This window comes from Boleophthalmus pectinirostris, unplaced genomic scaffold (genome assembly GCF_026225935.1).
Source record: "Boleophthalmus pectinirostris isolate CB_2022bp ecotype Guang Dong unplaced genomic scaffold, ASM2622593v1 HiC_scaffold_21, whole genome shotgun sequence".
NCBI lineage: Eukaryota > Metazoa > Chordata > Actinopteri > Gobiiformes > Gobiidae > Boleophthalmus > Boleophthalmus pectinirostris.
In genome coordinates this window covers 21,074,489-21,097,085 of record NW_026571175.1, presented here as the reverse complement: position 1 = coordinate 21,097,085, position 22,597 = coordinate 21,074,489, and the positions used below count along the sequence as shown (strand labels likewise).

The 22,597-nt window shown below is 38.4% G+C and overlaps 1 protein-coding gene across 2 annotated transcripts in view; it reads left to right on the top strand.

The window, feature by feature from the left end:
* The window catches only part of LOC110167210 (dolichyl-diphosphooligosaccharide--protein glycosyltransferase subunit STT3B), a 183,455-nt gene that overhangs the window by 156,370 nt on the left and 4,488 nt on the right, over positions 1 to 22,597 (top strand). For both annotated transcript variants that reach the window (XM_055157305.1, XM_055157304.1), the window contains exons 10-15: positions 905 to 1,116; positions 7,619 to 7,806; positions 11,308 to 11,479; positions 16,275 to 16,448; positions 18,441 to 18,554; positions 21,413 to 21,619. In XM_055157305.1, coding sequence (XP_055013280.1) covers positions 905 to 1,116; positions 7,619 to 7,806; positions 11,308 to 11,479; positions 16,275 to 16,448; positions 18,441 to 18,554; positions 21,413 to 21,619 — 1,067 coding nt within the window. The remainder of the gene's footprint in view (positions 1 to 904; positions 1,117 to 7,618; positions 7,807 to 11,307; positions 11,480 to 16,274; positions 16,449 to 18,440; positions 18,555 to 21,412; positions 21,620 to 22,597) is intronic.

Here is a 22,597-nt window from a genome sequence, read left to right as displayed (position 1 = left end):
CCCGAACCGAGACAAGCGAACCGAAGGGTTCATTTTTTTCTCATGAACCATGCCACCCTACTCATCAGAAACATACCTGGAATTTTGTTTTGTTTCATTCATAAATGTTTGAGTAATCCTTTATTATTAGTCTGTAGGGATGTAACAATAATTGAAATATCATATCATATCGTCAAAGGTCTCACAATAATATAGTGGAACATCAGAATACATCAAATTATAAATATCTTTAATTAAATTCATTGTTTTGTTTAATTCTTTGGTCCAAAACTTCTTTGGTCCAGAGATTTTGCACCACAGGCATGTCACATATTTTTAAAAGGAAAAGGTATCATTTATCAACTCTAGAATCTCCACAATATCACAATAAATATCAAATTGTATTGTGAAATGAATATTGTGACATCCCTATTATCTCTAAAGCCCAAAATGCTCTGCTCTACCTCATGATGTCAAGTTAACAGTTACCTTTTACCTTTAGTTTAGAAACGATTCCAAGGCTGAAATTATCCAAATGATACTAGTGAAGGGTTAAGTACTTTAAAAATACAGTAGAGCTCTTCCTCTGTCAGGCAGTTGGTGGTTTTCAGATTCAAGAATGTGTTGATGTCAATGTTGTACTCTCAGATGGGGGGCAAGTGACAGATTTCCATTTTAATAACATTGTAGTTTATCGTAAAATATCCATAAAGTTTACTCACAAATCTTTAATGTAATACTTTCTATTGGTGACTAAATTCGTTAACTTGCTATCTTACAACAAAAACCTGCATTTTAGGTCTATTTATTTTAGCTGTCCCCATCTGTATTAAATATTATTGGCCTATAGAATGTTGTGACATCATCTGAAACGCAGCAATTATTGAACTGTCTGACTTTGTCCCCTCGCTGTCTTGTCTTGCAGTTGCCTTGTATGCGATCAGTGCAGTGTATTTCGCTGGTGTGATGGTCCGGCTGATGCTCACCCTGACTCCGGTGGTCTGTATGCTCTCGGCTGTGGCCTTCTCCAGCGTGTTTGAGCACTACATGGGAGACGACACGCGCAGAGAGAAGCCCCCCGCCGAGGACAGCAGTGACGATGACGACAAGAGGAACTCTGGGAACCTCTATGATAAGGTCAGTGGATATATCTGTTCTGTAGTGATTTTATGGAGGAAAATTTAACCTTTTTACTTTTGGTTATGTGAAACTTTGCACATACTATCTTGTGCATTTCAGGGATAAGGATTCATTCTTGATTTGAATGAACTGGAATAACAATAGTCCACTATTGTTACAGCAACATTGCTGTTCTAGTTAAAATATATATGTCTTTTGGATAGGCGTACGTCCTCACAAACGTAATCACTAGTTTGAAACCATAGACTGTATAAAAGAAGTAGACAAAGTGAGTGTGATATCATCCATAGCATTCAGCGCTGCTCAAATGAGACTCGCGATGCTAACGGTTACAGGAGCGAATCTGGAGTCAGGCTCTGTTATGAACAGGATTTTTTTGACTCACAAAATAGCGAAAAAAAAATTCAGGATCATGTAGAGCAGGTTAATACGAACATTTTAAGACCAAAATGATGAGGCTCACAGCAGCAGTTACAGACAGAGGGGGATGTAAGTCAATTGGAGCCAGGGTCAAAAGGAGCCGGAAGAACCTCTGGCACACTTCCTATTTGGCCTGCTCCGGCTAGCACGTTAGCTATGTTCACTCATATATATGGTCTATGCTTGAAACCCATGAATTGTGAGCCTCTAACTGTCCTTAATAGTGGAGAGTAAAGCTGTTCAAATGAGTTTAAAAACTATAGCTGCTAGCTTCCCAGGTGCATCTTGGAATGTGTTTACACCATAGACTATAAATATGTATATGGATATAACTAGCCTGCCAGCCGCAGTGTTTCATATAGGAAGTGAGCATGAGGGCGCTTCCAGCTCCATCAACTCTGTCTCCAATTCACTTATTATTGAGAAACTGTCACCCCGCTCTCTGTAACTGTTGCTGTCATGCGTTTCATTTTAAAATTATTTGTACTAACCCGCTCTACATGATCGTGGTGGTTTTATTTTTTAATTCCTGTTCCTAATATGGAACTCACCTCCAAATTCTCCTATAACTGTTTGCTTCTGTGCGCTTCATTTGACTGGAGTCGAACGCTTCGGCTGACGTCACGCTCCCTTAGTCCACCTCTTTATACAGTCTGTGGCTTACACTCCTTCAGTCTTTGTTTGATCAAAGTTTAATATTGATGTAGACTTTGTTTAGTCCTGTTTTAGTCCTGGTCTCATTCAGTTTTAGTGCTGATTCTTGTGACAGTTACAGTCTTGTTGTGGTGTGTGTACCTGGAAATGCAATAAGAGTGTTGACAACTTCAGCAGATAAAAACATAAACTCAAAAAAAGTATATTTAGCTTAAAGGTGCAATATGTAACTTTTTGGAGAAGGGTCCGCCGTCTGCTATGGTATTGTTGGGATGTTCTACTGTATGGCATGACTTCTCTATCTCCATGGAGATCTGTGGAGAGGCAAGCCCGCTCACAGTAAGAATGCATGTTTTCAAAGATATCTGAGCAATAAAAACGCTGTTATGGATAAATATAAAATAGACAAAGTTAATGCCTTCGTATGGGACATTCCAGGGAAAGCAATAACATCTTCATCAAGAAAAGTTACAAAGTGCATCTAATTATAAAGGACATTGACTAAAGGACATTGACATTTATTATCAACATTTAATTACTACATTGGCTACCCTTGGTCTACAGACAAAAGAAGGCTGCTCTCTCACCACTGTCTGTCCAGATACAGTGACAAAGGATAAAACAAATCAAAATTGTGATTGAACTGAATACTGAAATGAAAAAAAAAAAAAAGAAATGATATTGTAACGCTGCGATTCAAATGAAAATATTTTGATGCCTCTTGCTGCTGTATGAACCCAATTCCACATTTCTTACATTGCTCAGAAAACGGTATTGATTTTGTTGACAACACTGTAGCATAAAATAGTAAAACCACAACACTGAAAGAGGAGTGAAGTCTGTTAAATGAACTGCTGAAGTTCACAGTTGCTCATTCGCTTCGGCTGCAGACTTTGATGACTCATGGTCGCGTCTCTCCTCACTTTTTTCACTCCAAATAAACTGTGAATTAACCGCCTTTTACAACCAAACTGTGCCTTTGTCTTTTATAGAGAACCTTCTGCCAAATTGTTCAATGATGTCACTAAATACTATTAAAAGCAAGCTCTTTTCAGTGGGGGGTTAATTAAAATGCCTTGTTATTGCAATAGAAACACAGAATGGCTAATCTAAGAATAAAAATGTATAGCTATGGGTTGACACCAGAATAATGTATTTGTAGAGGGCTCTGAATATGTAATCAGAATTGCAATTTGAACGTGATTATCATATTGTAAAGACTGTAATTGTTTAGGGTATTTAATGTCCTCTTGCTAATCACGTAGTTTAAGCTTATACGAATGTTGTTAATGCGTGTGGGTTAATGTGGCACTTCATTTCAAGTCTCAAAAGGTGCATTTCTGGAGATCTTTTCTGGAGATCTTATTGCTTTGCCTGAAATCTTCAACGGTATGGCATTAAACTCATCTTTGCAGTGACATCATACCGGGGGTGTTCTACATGTATATGTGTGCACATATTAAGGCCTGTCATGATAACAAATAGGGATGTAATGATATCCAAAACTCACGGTACGATATTATCGCGATATGCATCTCACGGTACAATATTTATTGTGATATTTTGAAGAGGCTAATATACCTTATTTTACGGGCTATTAGGCGCTCTGGATTATAAGACACACTGTCATTAAATGGTCTATTTTCAAACTTTTTTCACAAATACACTGCACTGGACTTTAAACGAAACACAACAGTTGGATGGGTCAGTTGGACTTTGTTTGGGGCATTTGGCGTTTGACTCTCAGCTTTGTTCAATTGTGGGGCATAGGGAGGTTGCTGTCTGGGACGGCTGGATTGTTGACATGTTCGCAGTGACTCAGTTCTTCAGATGTGGCTCTGAGTGGCACATTGGACTCGCTTTTTCGGTTTGTTCCTTCTTTTCGTTCCTCGTCGGCGTGGAGTGATGAGTGTGGCTGCGGGTGTTTTCGCGGTCTGCTCCGTGCGTGTTTGCGTGTTCTGCAGGTGGTGCGGCTTTGTAGTTTACTGAAGTCATGCTGGGACACCCGAGTGGATTCGTGTATGGGGCACTATGGATTGTGAGGCGCGCGGTCATTTTTTGATGGGGTTAGAGGCTTAAGAGCGCATCTAATAGCCCGGAAAATACTGTAATTGTAGATAGGATGCTTTTTTGCTTTTAAAATACCTTGACAAGATTTTGGCGTTATTATTACCATCATAATCCCAAGAATTCAAGTAAAAAACATATCTCTTCATGTTATCTGCACTGAAATGAATCATGGGATAAGTAGTTCTCTATGTTTTTAAGCTGTTGCTACTATAAAACCATGCATTTAAGCAAAGGAACTTGTGATTCGATATATTGTGACAGCCCACGATATTATTGTGAGACTTTTGCTGATACGATATCACGGTATTTCGATTTTCACGATTTATTTGTTATTAGGGATGTAACAATAATTACATCCCTAATAACAAATTTTGAAATACAATATATTGCTAAAGAGAAAATCTCCACAACTTTGCAAAGATAAAGTACCCATGAAAGATATTGAGTCTCAGAATACAGTATATTGTTGCAGCTTTCATATATTGAACACTAAGTCGATATATATGTTGTGACAGGCCTAGTAAACACAAAGATTTTATATTGTCTGAAACCTCAGAAAAAGGAGCTGTGATCGATGCGTGCGTTCATGGTCCTGTTTAGGAGTTTGATTTTCAATAAAAAGGTGAAAGTGACTAACTGAAATACTGTTGGCTTTATTCCAGCTAGCGTGTGACTGTAATGTTATTTGAGAGACTTTTTTTAACAGCACAAATCAGACCGCCTGTCGTACTTCCAACTATGTCAGCTCTTTATGGTTAGTTTGTGTTGAAATAAAGCTCAGGTTAAACTCTAACAAAGCCTCAGACAGAGCATGCCTACTGTTAGCGTCACACCCCCAGGAAATGTTGATGACATGAGCTGTAAAGTGTCATTGTTCATGGAAAAAATCTGGTGACACCACAAGCTTCAAGTTACAGGTTAAATCTGTGAAGTTACGTACACATTCACAATAAAAATGCATGTTTCCTGAACCATGAAAAACACTTGCAACTGAATAAACAGAAGATTGAAGATTTATTTTCTGGATGATTCAAAACTAATGCAATTTTAGGATTTGTCCAAAACACTTTAGTACTGATGTTAAGTACTGATGCTGCTTTTTTCTGGTCAGAGATTTTTAGTCCCAAAATCTAAAACAAATAATTTTAAAAGGAGCTCTGTTCCAGCTGCTGTTGTATTAATGAATAAATTTTAATATATTTAGCAGTTTTATTTCCTTGTCTCACAAAGCCTTTTTAATAGGTTCGGTCTGCACTAGAGCTGAACATTTTATTCTGATGGTTTTATATATGTGTTTATAGTGCGAATGAGTGAAATGGGACCAGCCTTAAACTGCAAAACAAATTTACCTGTGGGTACAAATAAAGCAACCTCACCTTAAGTTTAATAATTATGTTTCTTGTCTTATAATCACACTTAACGTGACTTATCAGAATGTTTACAAGTTATGTATTTAGTTTGGCCTTGTATTTATTTATTTATTAACTTTGTAATTTTTGTTTCTGCATTTGAGGTTGCTATGGTGATGAGCCTTCTGCTACTGCACTGCCCTCTGCTGTTGTTGCTTATTGGAGCTGCTACTTCCACTCTCCCTCTTTATTAAATGTGTTTTGGTAGTTTTTTATATTGATCCTTTGAATAAAAAGTAAGGAGGATTTTACTTATAAACAAATACACTTGTTTTGGCTCCTGTTTTGTTAAATAATTAGTCGTAATTTTATGGTGATTGTGTATAAAGCAACTTCTTTACTGTCATTCTTAAAGGTGCATTGTGTAACTTTTCTGGTGGAGGGTGTGCTACTTTTTTTGTCTTTGTGGAGATGATATTTGCTTTGCTCTGTGTATTCAACAGTATGGCATTAAAAGTCTTTTCAACTTTATTTCATTTGAGGTGATTTTATTGTTCAGAATCATCTTTAAGAACATGTAAATGACCCCCCTCTCCACCCATCTGACCTGTACCTTGACCTGTTTGTCTCCATGGAGATAAGTTTAATGCCTTACTATTAAACATGCCAGGCTGAACAGTTAAGTCCGTGCATTGCACCTTTAACTTACTAGTCAGATTTAAAAAAACGCATTTCAATCTGATTTTACATTAATTTGTTTAGTATATCTTGACATCTTTCTTGTTATTATCTGAGGTTAAGTGCCGTTCACGCCTCTCATGGTCCCTTAATGAGATTTGTTACATTATATTGTGGTACCGACACAAGGTTCATGTTTCAAGTAGAAAATGAGTGTTTCCTTCAGTGGTGCTCATCTGGTCCCAGCTGTTTCACAGAGCAGAGTACAGGTGCTGCTGCTGCAGACTCGTCTTTAGGGACCTCATCACCTTCATCTGTCTCTGGGTCATAAATTATACAGGTCAAAAGAAACTAGATATGTGAGCTCAAGGAATTTATTACTCAAATAAAAGCAAATATTTATGCTTTGAATAAAGAAGTCACTGGATGGTCCTAAAATAAGAATTCAACAGCGTTTTATTAGCTGTGGAAACACTGATGTAAGTGTCTCCTAGGGAACTCGTATTGTTTTGTGTGTTTTTTGATATTGTTATTTTGTTTTTTCTGGACTGAGTCGCCAATAAATTTAACCTATCTGTCTGTCTATTAGCATAATTTATTAGAGGTTTATTGACACTATATTTAGCACTATGTAACTGTTTTGTGCTGGGATCTGCTACCTGCTTGTCTCCCTAGAGATTTTAGAGCTTTGTTGGGATGTCCCATAGCGTGACCTTATTTATCTACTCTTTAATCCAGTTCCTTGAAAAACACGCATTCTTGTTACCTTGAAGAGATGGTGGCGTCACCTGCTTGTCATGTACATGTTTTTCAATTTGTTTTTAACTACAAATGGCAAATAAACTTACCTAACCTTACATGGTGATGGGAATTTTCATTAATGCCATACTCTGGAACATTCATTGAAAGTATATCACCAATGCAGACAAGCAGGTGACGGGCCATCAAACAGAAAATGTAATCTTTAAAATATCTACAAAATTATGCTATTAAAATGTGATATGAAAGTTTTATAGTGCCAATCTAAGTAGATTGGGAAAGTAAGTAATAGTTGCAGCAGCATTTACAGTAGCCCTTTAGTAGCAGTAAGTACTTTTTATTGAAGTTTTTTTTTTTTTTCTGAAATAACCATGGTGATCATATTTTTGCAGTAACAGCACATTTAACTGATTAGACATCCAGTTTTCCTTTCAGCTCACTCAATCACTTCAAAAACCAAAACAAGACATTTTGTTCTGTCACCTACATCAATAATTTACCCTCCTCCATTAATTCATCCTTGTGGAGCCTGTGCTATGATTCTTAATGTGCTGTGTCGCCCCCTGCAGGCTGGAAAGGTGCGCAAACATGTATCGGAGCAGGAGAAGTCTGAGGAGGGCCTTGGACCAAACGTGAAGTCTATCGTGACCATGCTGATGCTGATGCTGCTCATGATGTTTGCTGTCCACTGCACTTGGGTCACCAGCAACGCCTACTCCAGCCCCAGTGTGGTCCTGGCCTCCTACAACCACGATGGGTCAGTACAAGAGGGGAGGAGTGGACGGGGGGCAGTAGAAGAGGGGGCGGTGTCTGGGGAATGTACCATCTTTAAGGAGCTGTACCAGATTTGAACAGTGCCATCAACAGTGATGGCATGTAACAAAGTAAAAGTAGTTAAGTACTGTTCTTAAATATACATTTTAGATATCTTTACTTAAGTACATTTTACAGTGGATACTTTTTACGAACTAAATTTGAGAGATGGTATACATACTTCTGCACCACTAAATTTTTGAACAGTGCTGAAATGTATAAGTATATATATAAGCTGAAAAGGCAGTAGGAGCTTTAATTTTTAACATATTTGTAGTTTGAGCAAACAAAAATATAGAAATAAGAACAGCTAGAAATCAGTTCAGTTGTTTCTGTTGAATAAAATTCTGCAAAAATCACTAGTTTTAAAGGTTTATTAGATCTCAATCTGTGCGAGAAACTTTTTATTTTACTTTACCCAAATGCTTTAATCCTTTTACTTGAGTTTTCTCCGGTATCTTCCATCCCTCCACCCATTTTCTTCCGCTTTATCCGAGGTGGGGTCATAGAGGCAGCAGTCTGAGCAGGGAGGCCCAGACCTTACTTTCCACACACACTCCCTCCAGCTCCTCTGGGGGGATCCCGAGGTGTTCCCAGGCCAGCCCAGAGACATAGTCCCTCCAGTGTGTCCTGGGTCTTCCCCGGGGCCTCCTCCCTGTGGGACGTGCCCGGAACACCTGCCATAGTACAGCAAAATTGAGTATTACTTCCACCACTGGTCAGGAACATGTTTTAGTTTAAATTGTTAGCCCTCTGACTTAGTTCTTTCTGCCACTGATATTGCACCATGACTTAGAAACAACTCTTACCTCACAGTTCTCCATTCTCTGCCCAGTTTTTGTTATTTTGTCTATTTGGAAAATGCACTGTCACAGTTAGCTGTCCAGCCACAACCACAGGCTTTGACCAAAGTTTACAAAGACGAGGGGATCTGGAGCTCTATCCTGTCTCCCTGATTTCAGAGGTGTGATTGACAGGTGGATTAAAAGATGGCGGATTAAGAAATGCTTGCTCTGTTTGTGTCAAAAACAAACACGGCTGCTTACATGTAAAAAAAAAAGGAGAAAAAACAACATAAAGGACAGGGAAACTGTATGGATTTTTTGCAGAATCAACAATGTACAAAATCCTTCCTTTTTACTTTTATTTCCCATATGTTAACCAATTTTAAACCTGTCCCATGTCCTAAATAAATGGAATTTTGGTAATTTATATCTGTATAAAAACATAACATGATGAAAAACCTGCAATAGATGTTCTTACATTTATGCAAATAAACAAGAGCTCAGCACAAGAAAGCCCACTGACATGTAAATGCATATGCCCTTGCGACCCCATGCAAAAAATACATGCAGTAAAAATAAATAAGGTATCAAACTCTCAACTGTACCTTAGGCTTGTTTACCATTAAAATTATATCACTTTATTCAAATTCAAGCTGAAAATCGCAAAACCTAGTGACTGCGCACCTACACATTTTACAAAATTTACCTCGAGGTCATGAAGCAGCTGGAACATTTTGAATACAACCTGTACTTATGAGTCTGTCACATGCGGTGTATTAGACAAATTCTTATTGAACATTGCATCCTGGGTATTTAGCTTTTCATAATTTTGTAGGTGGCAGACAGGAAGTAAAAACTGACCTTCCTTGAATTCACAAAACCACATTTCATAGAATTTAATTACGATATAATTATTTTTTCAGCAGAACGGAGGAAGCTATGAAGGCCATACCAGGGGAACTGCTCATACATATATTAATAAAAGCCAGACAATGCAGTGGGATATGAGCTTGTCACTCTGTATTCTCCGTGCATACGCCTACATCAAATTCAACATAATAGTCTTCCTCTAGCTAATTGATTGCGTGTCTATCCGTGCATATTTTTCAGGTAATTTGAGGATCTCCAAAGATGTTTTTAAGCTCAGTTTTAGTATGCACGCTCTATTTTCAGCTGTTGTTGCACCTCGTGTCAAAATATAAAATGAAATATTAATACGCTGAGCAGCCTGTCAGTGCTGTTACCTGCCAGGCTGACTACCAAAGTTCAATGCTAAATTTCTCACTGTTTTTTTTTTTTTTTTTTAATACATTATTTTTAAGACTTTCCATGCAAAACATAATCTTAAAATAAATCATAGCATGAAGTAGCATGCAGAAAAAAAAGATAAAAAGTGTAACAATTATAATAACACAACAATAATAATGTTAGTATAAAAAAGAGAGAAAAAATTATAAAAATGTAAAATGTTTGCCTCATTTGTTTCAAAAACAAAATACTACTCGTGGTTAAACATTTGATTGGTATTTCGGTGGTTTTGAGTATTACTTCTCATTGAAAGTAGTGGAAGCAATTACATTGAAATTTATGCTTCTATTAATGATATTATGTTGGTTATAGAAGTTCTAATGTGAATAAAATGTGGATTGCAAATCATGTCATACCATCTTACAAATGCCAACCGTCACATACACTAGGGCGGTGCCATTAAACACATTTTAATCAAATGAAGATCGAGTGATTTGGTCCACAGCCAGTCCTCGTGTTAGTAAAACAAGAATTAATTGATTAGAAGTCCTGTTCATGTTTAGGTCAAAAGACAAATGTATTTCTTCAAAATCAAATTAAATCAAAATCCATTAATGAAGGGAAAGTGTCTGTTAAGTGTTTATTTGCCATATCACCCAGCTATTACATATAGATTCATAGTTATATTTGTGCTAGACGAATACCTATCCATAAACTTTAAAATGAAGTCAAGCAACCATCAGTGTCACACTCTGTCAACCAGAGCATCCAATTTCAGGGATGCAAAAAGTTTTGTATATATTGACTGTTCCCAGGTGTTTTTCAAAGTTTTGTTCCACGGCATCCAAGTTTAACAAATTTTGGAGGAGGCTTTAAAAGTTTAATGGGCCTATATTACACAAAACTGACTCTTGTGAGCTTTAAACCATGTTAGAATGGTGCTCGTGCAAAGCACCATTCTAACATAGTTGTGCTTTGTATCATTCACACATTTGAGTAATCCTGTATGCTGTATCTGCATAACAGTGATTAGCTACTTTTTACCTTTTGTTCAGTAGAGATTGGCAATTCCAGAAAGTATCCAAATGATTCTATTAAAGGTGTATGGAGTTAAAAAAAAAAAAAAAACAAAAAACAAAACAGTGGTGCACTTCCTCTTTTACCACATGACATCACAAGGTGGAACAGAGTGTATTCAGTTTGAAAGAAGAACTTGGTACATATGCATACAATACTGTGTGTTAAACATCAGTGAATGAATTAAACAAAACTCAACTCCAGGGATGTTTGTGATAAGAAAACAACATTATAACATCAGAAAACATTGAAATATGTGCCCTTTAACATTGTGCATTTTTAAAGCTTTGTATCTATGCTCACTGACCTGTCTCTCTGCTTCCCCCTCCTTGCAGGTCGAGAAACATCCTGGACGACTTCCGGGAGGCGTACTATTGGCTGAGGCAGAACACAGACGAGCACGCGCGGGTCATGTCCTGGTGGGATTATGGGTACCAGATCGCAGGGATGGCAAACAGGACTACTCTAGTTGACAACAATACATGGAATAACAGCCACATTGCACTGGTGAGGCATTATTATGTATTATATGTATTATTTATTTATTATGTTGGAATATGTCACATTAATATTGTATATTTACATATTATAATGACGGAACTATTGAACATTCGATTCCAGTCAATGACAAAACCCAGCAGTGTCCAGGCATATTGAAATCCGATCAATCCTCATCCAGATTACAGGAGCTCTTGTGTTCCTACAGTGTGTAGGCATCATGCAGTGTGTCCTAAAACTGGAGAAGATCATTTGAAGAAGCCACTGCGCATCAAAGTCATCGACTTTGGCTTTGCGTGTTTCGAGAAAGAGGCAGAGCAGAAAGAGGAAAGGCAGACGCTCTGGTACAGAGCTCCAGGGAGCCTCCTCCGAGCCCCAGTCCAGTGGGCCATAGACATGTGGTCCGTAGGCGGCATTACTGCTAAATGTTTCTGGGTATTCCTCTCTTTCGAGCTAAAGATGAGCCGAAAATGATGAAGCTTATAGTGGTGACTGGGGGGCAGAGACGAGTACAACTCAGTCCTTTTAATCCCACTCACAGGATCACACAGCTGGACCACATTCATGAGAGAGACCCCCACAGCCCGCTGTTCTCCTCTAACCTCACAGGCCAACACGACTGGGTGGACTTTGTGCACCTGCTCAAACGCCAGAGACCAGAATGTGCTCCAACACCTCCTTCAGAGGGAGAGCAGTTTGGGTAGCATCAGAGCCCCAACCCCCCAGTCCCCACACCGGCAGCCTCACAAGGACAAACTTCTGCTCTCAAAAGCAAACATGAGGAGCAAGAATTGCCAAGCAAAAAGGGAAGCGTAGGCCATGAAGAGTGCAGCTCCCGAGAGGGGAAAAAGACACCCAGAGACACTTCTGTGAGCACTGCGTCCAGAAGGAGCAGGAGCTACAGCCCCAAGAGCACTGTCCACCAGGCCCACCAGTGCAGCTAGACTCACCAATGCCGTCAGGGCCACCAGGCTCACCAGGGCAATACTTGTGTCTCCTCCCCTGTCTCCTCTTCTTATGGAGGAAAGGGAGCATCGTATGATTAAGAAAACTTGACCATACCCCAATAAAAGGAGGAGTTACCAAGGTCCCCATCAGAGTACAGTGTCCACAGGAGAGAGAGCTCCTAAGGATCAAACTGAACAGACCTCTTTGACCCTTCCCAAAAGGACTAGGCCAGGGGGCAAACAGTGAAGCACCTGCTTCATTCTATTCTGAAATATTATTAAACATTCATTAGCATCTAAAAAAAGACAACATGGTGTGGTTTTGTTCAAAACTGTAACGTCGAGAGGCCATTGAAGTAGACTGGCACATTTGACAGTCAAGCCCCTGTCAGTCATCCCCAGGCAGCAGTGACTAGCTTACCTACAGTGAGTGCGCAGAGTGAGTCAATAATAGAGTGAAGCTCGGATGCATTACTAAGCTGTTGTGGTTGTTTCCCTGGAAAAGCTGGTGTGGCATTTCCATGGAAAAAGCAGGAAGAGGTTTGTAAAGATGCAAGCCTGCTCTGAGTAGGATAAAGGTAAAGTTCCAGTATTACACAAAAGTCACTCTTGAGAACTTTAATATTTACTATAATGTAGTTTCTAACTATTTGTGGGTTTCAGTTTTCACTTATAGATGATAACTTGAGGGCTTTTGCTCATTCAAACATACAATATTTCGTTTTGAATTGGTATTTAGTATGGCAACAGTGTTAGATTTAATCACTCTGAAACCCGTGAATGTCTTAAAGGTGCAGTATGTAACTTTTCTGATGGTGGTTTCTTGTCTCTTGTCTCCATGGAGATTTCATTACTTTGCCTCAGATGCTCCACAGTTTGGCATTAAACTTGTCAATCTCCAATGAGTGATTGTGACACTGCCTGGTCTAGCACTGCTGATGGATTTGTTTAATACCATACTATGGAACATCCCAGCAAAGCTCAACACCTCCATGGAAACAAGCACATAGTGGACTTTCTACCAGAAAAGTTATGTAGTGCATTTTGTGAATATAAACATGAGTAATGTGCTAATTTTGTTACAATTCTACAATATGAAGTTATTTTCTATGACTTGCTTTGGAGAACCATTATTTCACATTAGCAGTTTGTTGGTAATACTTAATCACAATTTCTCCTATTTTTATTGCTACTAACAACTTGCTAATTCTTTTTAATGTTCTCGTAGCATCTTGGAAGGAGATAAAAAAAATAAAAATTAAAAAAAGAGCACATTTTTGTCAGATTTCCTCTTCAAATTTTCCAAGGAGGCGATAATTTCCGTTCACAGTCTGTGGTAGCTCGTACTCTGCTTCTTTCTATAATTACTACATTGTGCAAAGCGGCGCTCTCAAACGGACAAGATAATCTTATTTGCCTAAAGTTTTCTCCTTGACTTTACTCCAGAGGGGGATTTCAGTTAATTGCAGTTTGAGGATTTGGGTTTGATTTTGTTCGTTAACATTTGGTCTTTTTCCTTTCTAAAGATATTAAGCCCTTACCACTTACTCCCATTGTCTGTTCTGTCCACGAGAATGAACTGAACCTTTATCAAAACCTCAATTTCCTAAAGGGGAATTTGTTGCAATTAGACATAATACAAATTTAAGCCATAATCTCCATGGAGATATTATTGCTCGGCTTGGAACGTTCCACAGCATGACATCTCTCTAGTATTTATTCATTTTCAATTGGCTTTTGCTCTTACTGTTAGTCTTTCCTCTTCATAGATCTGACTTGGCCCAATTGTGTCAACAGCTTCTCTCCACGGTGATAAATACTGTGGAACATTCCATGCGAAACAAAAACCTCAGTTGAATTATTATAGGTATTTTAGAGCAATAAAAACTCCTGTAATTGAATAAATGCAAGGTTATGCCATACTGTGAATCAGTCTATGTAAAGTATCAGGGCTGGGAATCACACTACCTCATGATTCAATACAATGCATGGCTCACAATACAATATCACAAAATGTGACATTTTTAAACCCAAATACATTTTAGAAACAATATTTCTTTGTTAAAGGTTGTATAGAGGATTTTCCAAGGAACGAGAAATCCAGCGACTGTTTGTCCTTTTTCAAATGTTGTGCATGCGTGAAACCACCCCCCCTCCCCTACAGCTCCCTACGTAGAAACGCCTCCTCCCTCCTCCTCCTTACGCCAGAAACAGGTTTGTTTCTAGAAAACAAATACTCATTGCTGCACATGACTTGTAAACAACTAACTACAGTGTTGGTTAGGCAAGGTGGAGAAGTGAGGAGCGGGGGGAGGGGGTGTGCGGACATTTCGTGTGCGTAAAAGAAGTGAGGAGCAGGGAGAAGAGCGGGGAGGGGAGGGGAGAGGAGAGGAGAGGGAGAGGAGAGAGGAGAGAGGAGAGAGAGAGAGAGAGAGAGAGAGAGAGAGAGAGAGAGAGAGCAGTGCGAGGAGATTCCGTGCGCGGAGAAGTGATGAGCAGGGAGAAGAGCAAAACGGGGAGCGGGGAGAGGAGCAGTAAGGGGTGCAGAGAAGGGTGCGCGGAGATTCAGTGCGAATGAAGCTACTACAACACGCAGCAGCAAGCGGACTCTTTCTTTGCATTGAAAATTACGTTTTCAGACATAGGATATCACATTTGTGTCTTGAAAAACGTTTGTCTAGCTCTTGGAAATAAAGTACGTTTTCATAATAAGCAGAAGTGACCTGTCCAGGAGTAATTTGGCGACCAATGCGTCAGTCTTTAGACCCTGCGTCTGCTTCAGTCGCGCCATCGCTGGAATGAATCTCCAAGAATCACCTTAGTTTGGCTTTGCTGCTTTTCCCCTTGTCTTCTTCTTTCAGCAACCTCAAAAACTGACTTTCTTTTGCGACTAACTGCTCCTGGATTCTTGTCTGCCATTGCAACAAACTTTGTGCTAACTGCGAGGAAGATATAGGTAAAAAAAGCCACTAAGAACTGTTGCATTTGTGGAGTAAACAGCGTCTGTGCGTCTTGCGTCTGTGGACTGCGTGACAGGCGTACGTAAACCACATAACGGCAGCGTGCAGGCAAGTCAGTTACGCTAGAAACGTAGGGAGATTGATTGACAGCCTGTCAGCTAACAGATAACAAGGCAGTGTCGTTATCTATTGGCAAATGTTTAGCCCCATCACGTCCAGAGTTGATGAATTTTTATTCTCTTTTTTTTGGTCATCATAATTACAAGGCTACTGCATCTCTATAATGCTATCATTGACAATTTGAAACAAAAAAAATCCTCCATACAACCTTTAAACCACTACTTGTTCAAAATTAATAGAGAATACATCTATTTTAACCATCAAAACAGTGAGTATGTCAAGAGTATTACATAAACAAGTTTCCTTCCACTAAATAAGCAACAAAATTGTCATGCAGTCACAAAGAAAAATGCTAAAAGATACCAAAAAATACTCTTGGCGATATATCGATACAGTAGCTCACGATAACGATACTGTACTAAATTTAGTATCACAATATTTCAATATTTTTGCACAGCCCTACAAAGAAATATCATCTCGTAGTACATAGTAATACACCGTTAGCAAGTGTAACATTATCATATAGAAATTGCTTTCAAAGTCGGGATGCTTTTTAAATGAACTCCCAACTATTTATTTAATCATCTATTTCCATCTATCAGTGGCATAGTTTGAACTCTGTATAACCTTGATAATGTTTTTTGAAAATTATTGAATGGCCCATAATAGTGTAATTTTCTGATCTATGTTATAATGTTGTGTATAGTTGTGTTTTGTCAAATTTGCATAATACAGGACCTCTGAACTGTGCTATAATAACTTGTATTGCTTGTGTAGGTGGGGAAGGCGATGTCGTCCAATGAGAGCGCGGCGTATGACATCATGAGGTCTCTAGACGTGGATTATGTCCTGATCATTTTCGGGGGAGTTATCGGTTACTCCGGCGACGACATCAACAAGTTTCTGTGGATGGTGCGGATCGCGGAGGGAGAGCACCCGAAGGACATCAGGGTACGTGAAGTCTGAAATGCATAATTTTGCTTTTGGATTACTAAAAAAAAAAAAAGCGTGTAAATAACAAAGGTATAGCTCTTCTTTGTTTTGGTTTCAGAGGTTGCATTTCAGTTGCGGTTCTGTGAAGTTGAGCTTGTTTGAACTTTCTGTTTTTCCTTTAATGTTTTGAACTCTTTGAACCACATGCATTTAAATACGTTTTTTATAATGATTGGCAGCACTGAGAATCAAAGGGTATCCCACAATTTCATATGATGAGTAAGTGATATATGGGTCACATGTATCACTTACTGAAGTTTGCAATAATCAATAAGAAACAAATGCGGTTTTACAAGATTATTTAGTAAAACCACAACATCCATTCCCCGTACTATCTACTTTAAAGAGGAAACTAGGCAGTAGTATAAGGATATTTTCATTTTACTGTATTGGCTATTGGCCTTAACTCTCCAGCACAGGACAATATTTTGTTTAGTCCATCCAGCTGTTTAAATGTGCATGAAAAGTATATGCATAAAGCTTTGTTTGAACAGTAGAACAAAGAGGGTCCTGTTAAAGTACACTGCTCTTTACACAGTTTGTAGTAAAACAATGTTGTGGATGATACTGAAATTTAATCTGATAATGTGGGGAAAATGACCAAAATCTGCCATATGTACCCGTTTCTCTGGATTCTAAATAATTGGTATCGGGGTATTATTATGAGCTATTAACACATAACATATTTATATGTTGAAAATGAAAATGCTATATATGCCAATATGACATTGAGTGGAGGCACTAGGTGGCGCCAGCCTGGGTAGGTAACATAGGCTTATGGTCTGAGATTTCTACAGGTTCATTCTGCTAACCATAAGAGAGTTTGAATAGGGCCTGCAAGAGATCTCTCAATTACTCAAACATGCATGGGTGACATATAAAACATGTCTTATATCAGGCATGTTTTTGATGAGGGAACATAGCAGAACACTCCAAAATTTTACATACTACCTTAAACTTTTAATTAGATGAAGTTGTGTAGAAAAAATATGAAATAAAACAACAAAATATGAAAGGAATAAGCAGTAAGAACATAAGCAGAAGAAAAGATATTTAGCCTTTTGGAAGTCATTGTCATTCATTGATTCAAAAATGCTCATGTAATGTCCTTGCAAGAATGTATTATATTTTCGTAGCCAAACTAGCCTCCAGCTTTATAGACAGTAAATCAATGCGTGTTCCTTGGAAACCACAGAGATTCTAACATGCATATTTTTACTGTCTGACACGGCTTAACAAAGGGCTGCACCAACACTGGATGTACCCTGAGTAAAATGGTCATTAACTACAGACTTTACAAAGGCTCCTCTTGAAACACACAGTCATATTAAAGGTCATATATTACACAAAACTGACTCATGCAAGGTTTAAGCCATGTTAGCTCATCAAAACATGCTGGACACATGTTGAAGTAATCTTAGTTTATTAGTCTGTCAACATCTCCAAAACTTAAAATGCTCTGTTCCACCTTGTGATGTCATGAAGTGGTAGTTTTCAATTTAACAGCCACCTTTTACCTTTTGTTCAACAGAGATTGTGGGCTGAAATTATCCAAGTGATTTTAGTGAAGGAGTCATTTAAAAACAGTGCAGCACTTCCTGTTTTACCACATGACATCAACAGAGTGTTTTCTGTCTGAGGGAAAAACTAAAAAATTTATAAGGTTTGTGTGTTAGACGTGTGTGAACGAAACAAAACACAACTCCAGACATGTTTGTGATGAACATCTTTATGAAATAGAAAACAGAAAACAGCACATCAAATCCAAAAGTGAATGTGACAGAAATGACAATTTGATAAATTTGCCTTCAGGGATACAAGCTTTGGTTTCTCTAATCACAGAAAACATTTTTAGACATGAGCTCATTAACACTGGGTTTTCTAGTTACTGTTTTATTCATCTTAATTTTCTGATGCTAATGATGTATGAATCGTCTTTGTGTCTTTCAGGAGAGCGACTACTTCACTCCACAGGGAGAGTTCAGAGTGGACAAGGCTGGTTCCCCCACTCTGCTCAACTGTCTCATGTACAAGATGTCCTACTACAGATTTGGAGAGATGCAGGTAATGCTGGTTTAGTCCTGGGTTTAGTCCTGGGTTTAGTCCTGGGTTTAGTCCTGGGTTTAGTCCTGGGTTTAGTCCTGGGTTTAGTCCTGGGTTTAGTCCTGGGTTTAGTCCTGGGTTTAGTCCTGGTTTAATCATTGTTTAGTCCTGGTTTAGTCCTGCACTATTCTTGTTGATGTATGTATAAAATGTCATTTTACATATTTGAAGGAATGTAGGTAACACCATTTAAACCCTTGTGTGATTCTGCTGTAGTCCTCTTACTTTGGCCTAGGTTTAGACCTGGTTTAGACCTGGTTTAGACCTAGTTTAGTCCTGATGTGGTCTTAACTTACTCTTGTTGAACTGCTTCATGTACAAGATGGCATATTCCGAATCTGGCGAGCTGCAGGTAATACTTGTTTAGTCCCTGTTTAGTCCTGGTTTAGTTCTGGTTTCTTTGTCCCAGTCTAGATGTGGCGTTTTTTTTTAGTTTTCACAGCACACTACTTTAGACTTAGATTTTAGACCTTGTTTAGACCCTGTGTATCTTGTAAAATTTAGATTACACGTAATTCATTAATTTATTTATTATTACTTAATTAATTAATCATTGCATTTATATAGCACCTTTCAAGACAACCAAAGAGCTTTACACTTCACTGTTCTTTCAATCCACTCTCAAACTACTATTATAGCCACCGCTCCCCTGGGGCAGAATAGCAGAAGCGAGGCAATCTGCGCCATCAGTCTCTCCGACCACCACCAGCACTCACCCACACACTCCACTTTCTTAGTAGGCAATGTGGGTGAAGTGTTTTGCCTAAGGACACAACAGTTTTTGCCACTGGCGCCCCCCTGTGGCACTTGGCACCAGCAGCCTCCCATTCAAGTTTTACCCAGGACCTGCCTTGCTTAGCTTCTGAGATTTGATGAGATCAGGCTTTGACAAGCTGGTGTGGCAACAAAAATGACACCTGTTTTGTCCCCGTCTCTGATCTTGGTTTAAACTTCATTTAGACTATCGCTGCAACCAATAATTATTCATCAAGCATTCAAAAACAGTGTTAATTGATTATATATAATATATATATTTGTTTTTATTTTGTCTTTTTTAAAACAAACCTTTCAAACTTTCCTTAACATTAAAGGTGCACCATGTAACTTTTTCTCATGAAGGTTCTGTCACCTGCTTGTTTATATGGGCATGTCATTGCTCTGCTTGGAATGTTCCACTGTATGACATTAAACAGCTCTACCTTACATTTATTCAATTACAGTTGATTTTTTAGCTCAAAACTACAGTGAAGAACAAGTATTCTGACTGTGAGTGGTGTAGGCTCTCCACAGATCTGACCTGTAACTTGTAGAAAGGTTTAATACCATACTGGGAAATTCAGGACAAAGCAATAAGATCTCCATGGAGAAAAGTATTTCACAGACACTCCACCAGAAAAGTTACACAATGCACCTTTGACCCAACAGAACTTTAATAATAATTTAACTTAGTAATTGGCCATTTAACACAAAAATAGTCAAATTTCTTCCTCCAAAATCTGAACTCAGCCTCAGATAAAACATCACAAAACAAAAAAAGACTAAAGAACTAAAATCAACAAGAAAGCAACATTTTAAAAAGGTTTTCCGGTTTTTATCCCGTTTTTCTAAATTTTGTTTTTGCTGCTAGCTCAGACCTGGTTCAACTCTGCTTTGAACTCACATTTGTCTGTTAAAAAATATATGACTTTTCAATGGTGTGCACATAACAAAGTCTTTTGATCATTTCTGTCCAGCCCAAACATTCATTTTACACCGAAAAAACGTATCTTGGTTGTGATCAAATTTAAATAGATACAAATCATGTGTCAAGTCACTGTAATAAGCAACATCAAAGTTCTGGTTGTGTTATTTTTGTACCCAGAAATAATGAGAAGGCATCAAATTGGGCTAGTTTTTCCACTGGCCCAATATTTGATCATATTCAGAAGTTCCTTAAATTTGAGCTGTAGCAACATGTGGGGTTTGGCCATTATTGTCCCTGTAGAAATAGCTTATTATTGATGGTTTTGTTTGTGGGACTCATGTTGTATTTATATTTTTAATGGCTGCAGCTGCGTAATTCTGCGCCAAATGTCCCACTTACGTTTTCTCATTTGAAGTCAGGGATGGTCATAAATAATTTTAATGGTTGTCTGTGTAAATTCCAGAGAATGTTTTGAAAAATAAAAGTAGCTGATACTAATAATAATTAGTAGCTAACTCTTTTAGAACTGTTAATCTTTTCATTTTATTCAGGATTTGGACTTGGTTTAGTCCCAGTTTAGAACAGATTTAAAGGTGCATTGTGTTGTGTTTTCTGGTCTAGGGTCAGTCAAATGCTTTTCTCCATGAAGATGTTATTGCTTTGTCTGGCATGTTTCACAGTATGGCATTAAACATTTCTATCTTCATGGAGACCAAACCAGACCAAGTTACAGGTCAGATCTGTGGAGAGGCGACCCCACTCAGTCAGAATGTTTTTCTAGGTATTTTTGTGCTATAAAACCACCTGCAATAGAATAAATATAAAGTAAAGCAGTTTAATGTCATACTGTGGAACATTCCAGGCAATGCAGTGACAGATACAGAGAAACTGGGCCCCCAACCAAAAAGTTACATAGTGCACCTTTAAGTCCTCATTTTAGTGGTCCTTATTTTGGCCTGGTTTAGATTTTAGTCCTGGTTAAGAATTATTTTTTGAGTTGATTTCGACTTAGTTTAGTTCTGATTTGTTTTTTGTTTAGCCCTGGTTAAATCCTGTTGATAATACTACAGAGAGCTCACTAACCACATGTCCTTTGATCATATTCTTCCCCTGATTAAATATTTGTAATCCGTAGTTGGATTTCCGGACCCCTCCTGGCTTCGACCGGACGAGGAATGTGGAGATTGGGAACAAAGACATAAAGTTCCAGCACCTGGAGGAGGCCTTCACATCAGAGCACTGGCTCGTCCGCATTTATAAAGTCAAACCTCTGGACAACAGAGAGCCTCTGGACCACAAGCCCCGCAGTGTCCTGCCCAAGCAGAAGTACACATCCAAAAAGGTACGCACGCACAGTTTAGATAATATCCTACTATTCAAACACACTGTTGCTGTATGATTAGCAATGATCACTCAACAGGAGAAGTGTCAAGGTGGAATCTGTCAAACTGGACTGTTGGTGTTGAGTGGCTGATGTGTCAGCGTAATTTTGTGTGTCTTAAATTTAATTAAATTTTTGGACTGCTGAAATTCATTCTGCAAACAAATTTACCCTTGGGTACTAAAAAAGAAACCTTGAGCCTAGAAAAATGCCTTACTGTGGAACATCTCAGACAAAGCATCACCAGATCGACAAGTGTGAGGCCCCAGACTTGTTTACCATAAGGACTGGTATTATACGTACACATTTTTGACGGGCTGGGGAAAGAGATGCAGCCCAAAATGCATACAACCTATGGTCTTAATTCTCACATTTGCCTGATAAATTTAGCCTATATTCTCAGGGACATGTGGTAAAATAAAAACTAAATACATTTAAAAATATATCATATTTCTCTGTGGTGCCCGGGAGCAGATGTCTTGCAGCCCGGCTTAGGTCCCTGGTTTGGTGTTTGGTGGTTAACTGGAGACTCTTGTGCATAAGTCTAAATTTGACTCAGTGGGACCCTTTGGCAGAAGAGATATCTAATATGTACTGTACTACAGATAAGTACTATGTGAATGGGACCCTCCTGATCAAACCCTGACAAATTAATATGCAGCTGGTGAACTGAACTGTGGAATATAAAAAAAATAAAATAAAATAAAAAGCAATAGCAATTCCAGTTTTCTCAAATGAATGGAATACCTTTTTTGTCAGTGAAAACAATTAAAATCCAATTAATGAGTCTCCATTGTTAAAACAGTGCCATTAAAAGCTAAAGTGAATTTAAAACAGCTAAAATTCTAATTAATTTGAAGCTACTCTGTCAGTCCTTCATAATATATCTGTTTAGTTTTGTTCCTCAGTCTTTTGTTAATTTCATGAGAAGAATGTGAA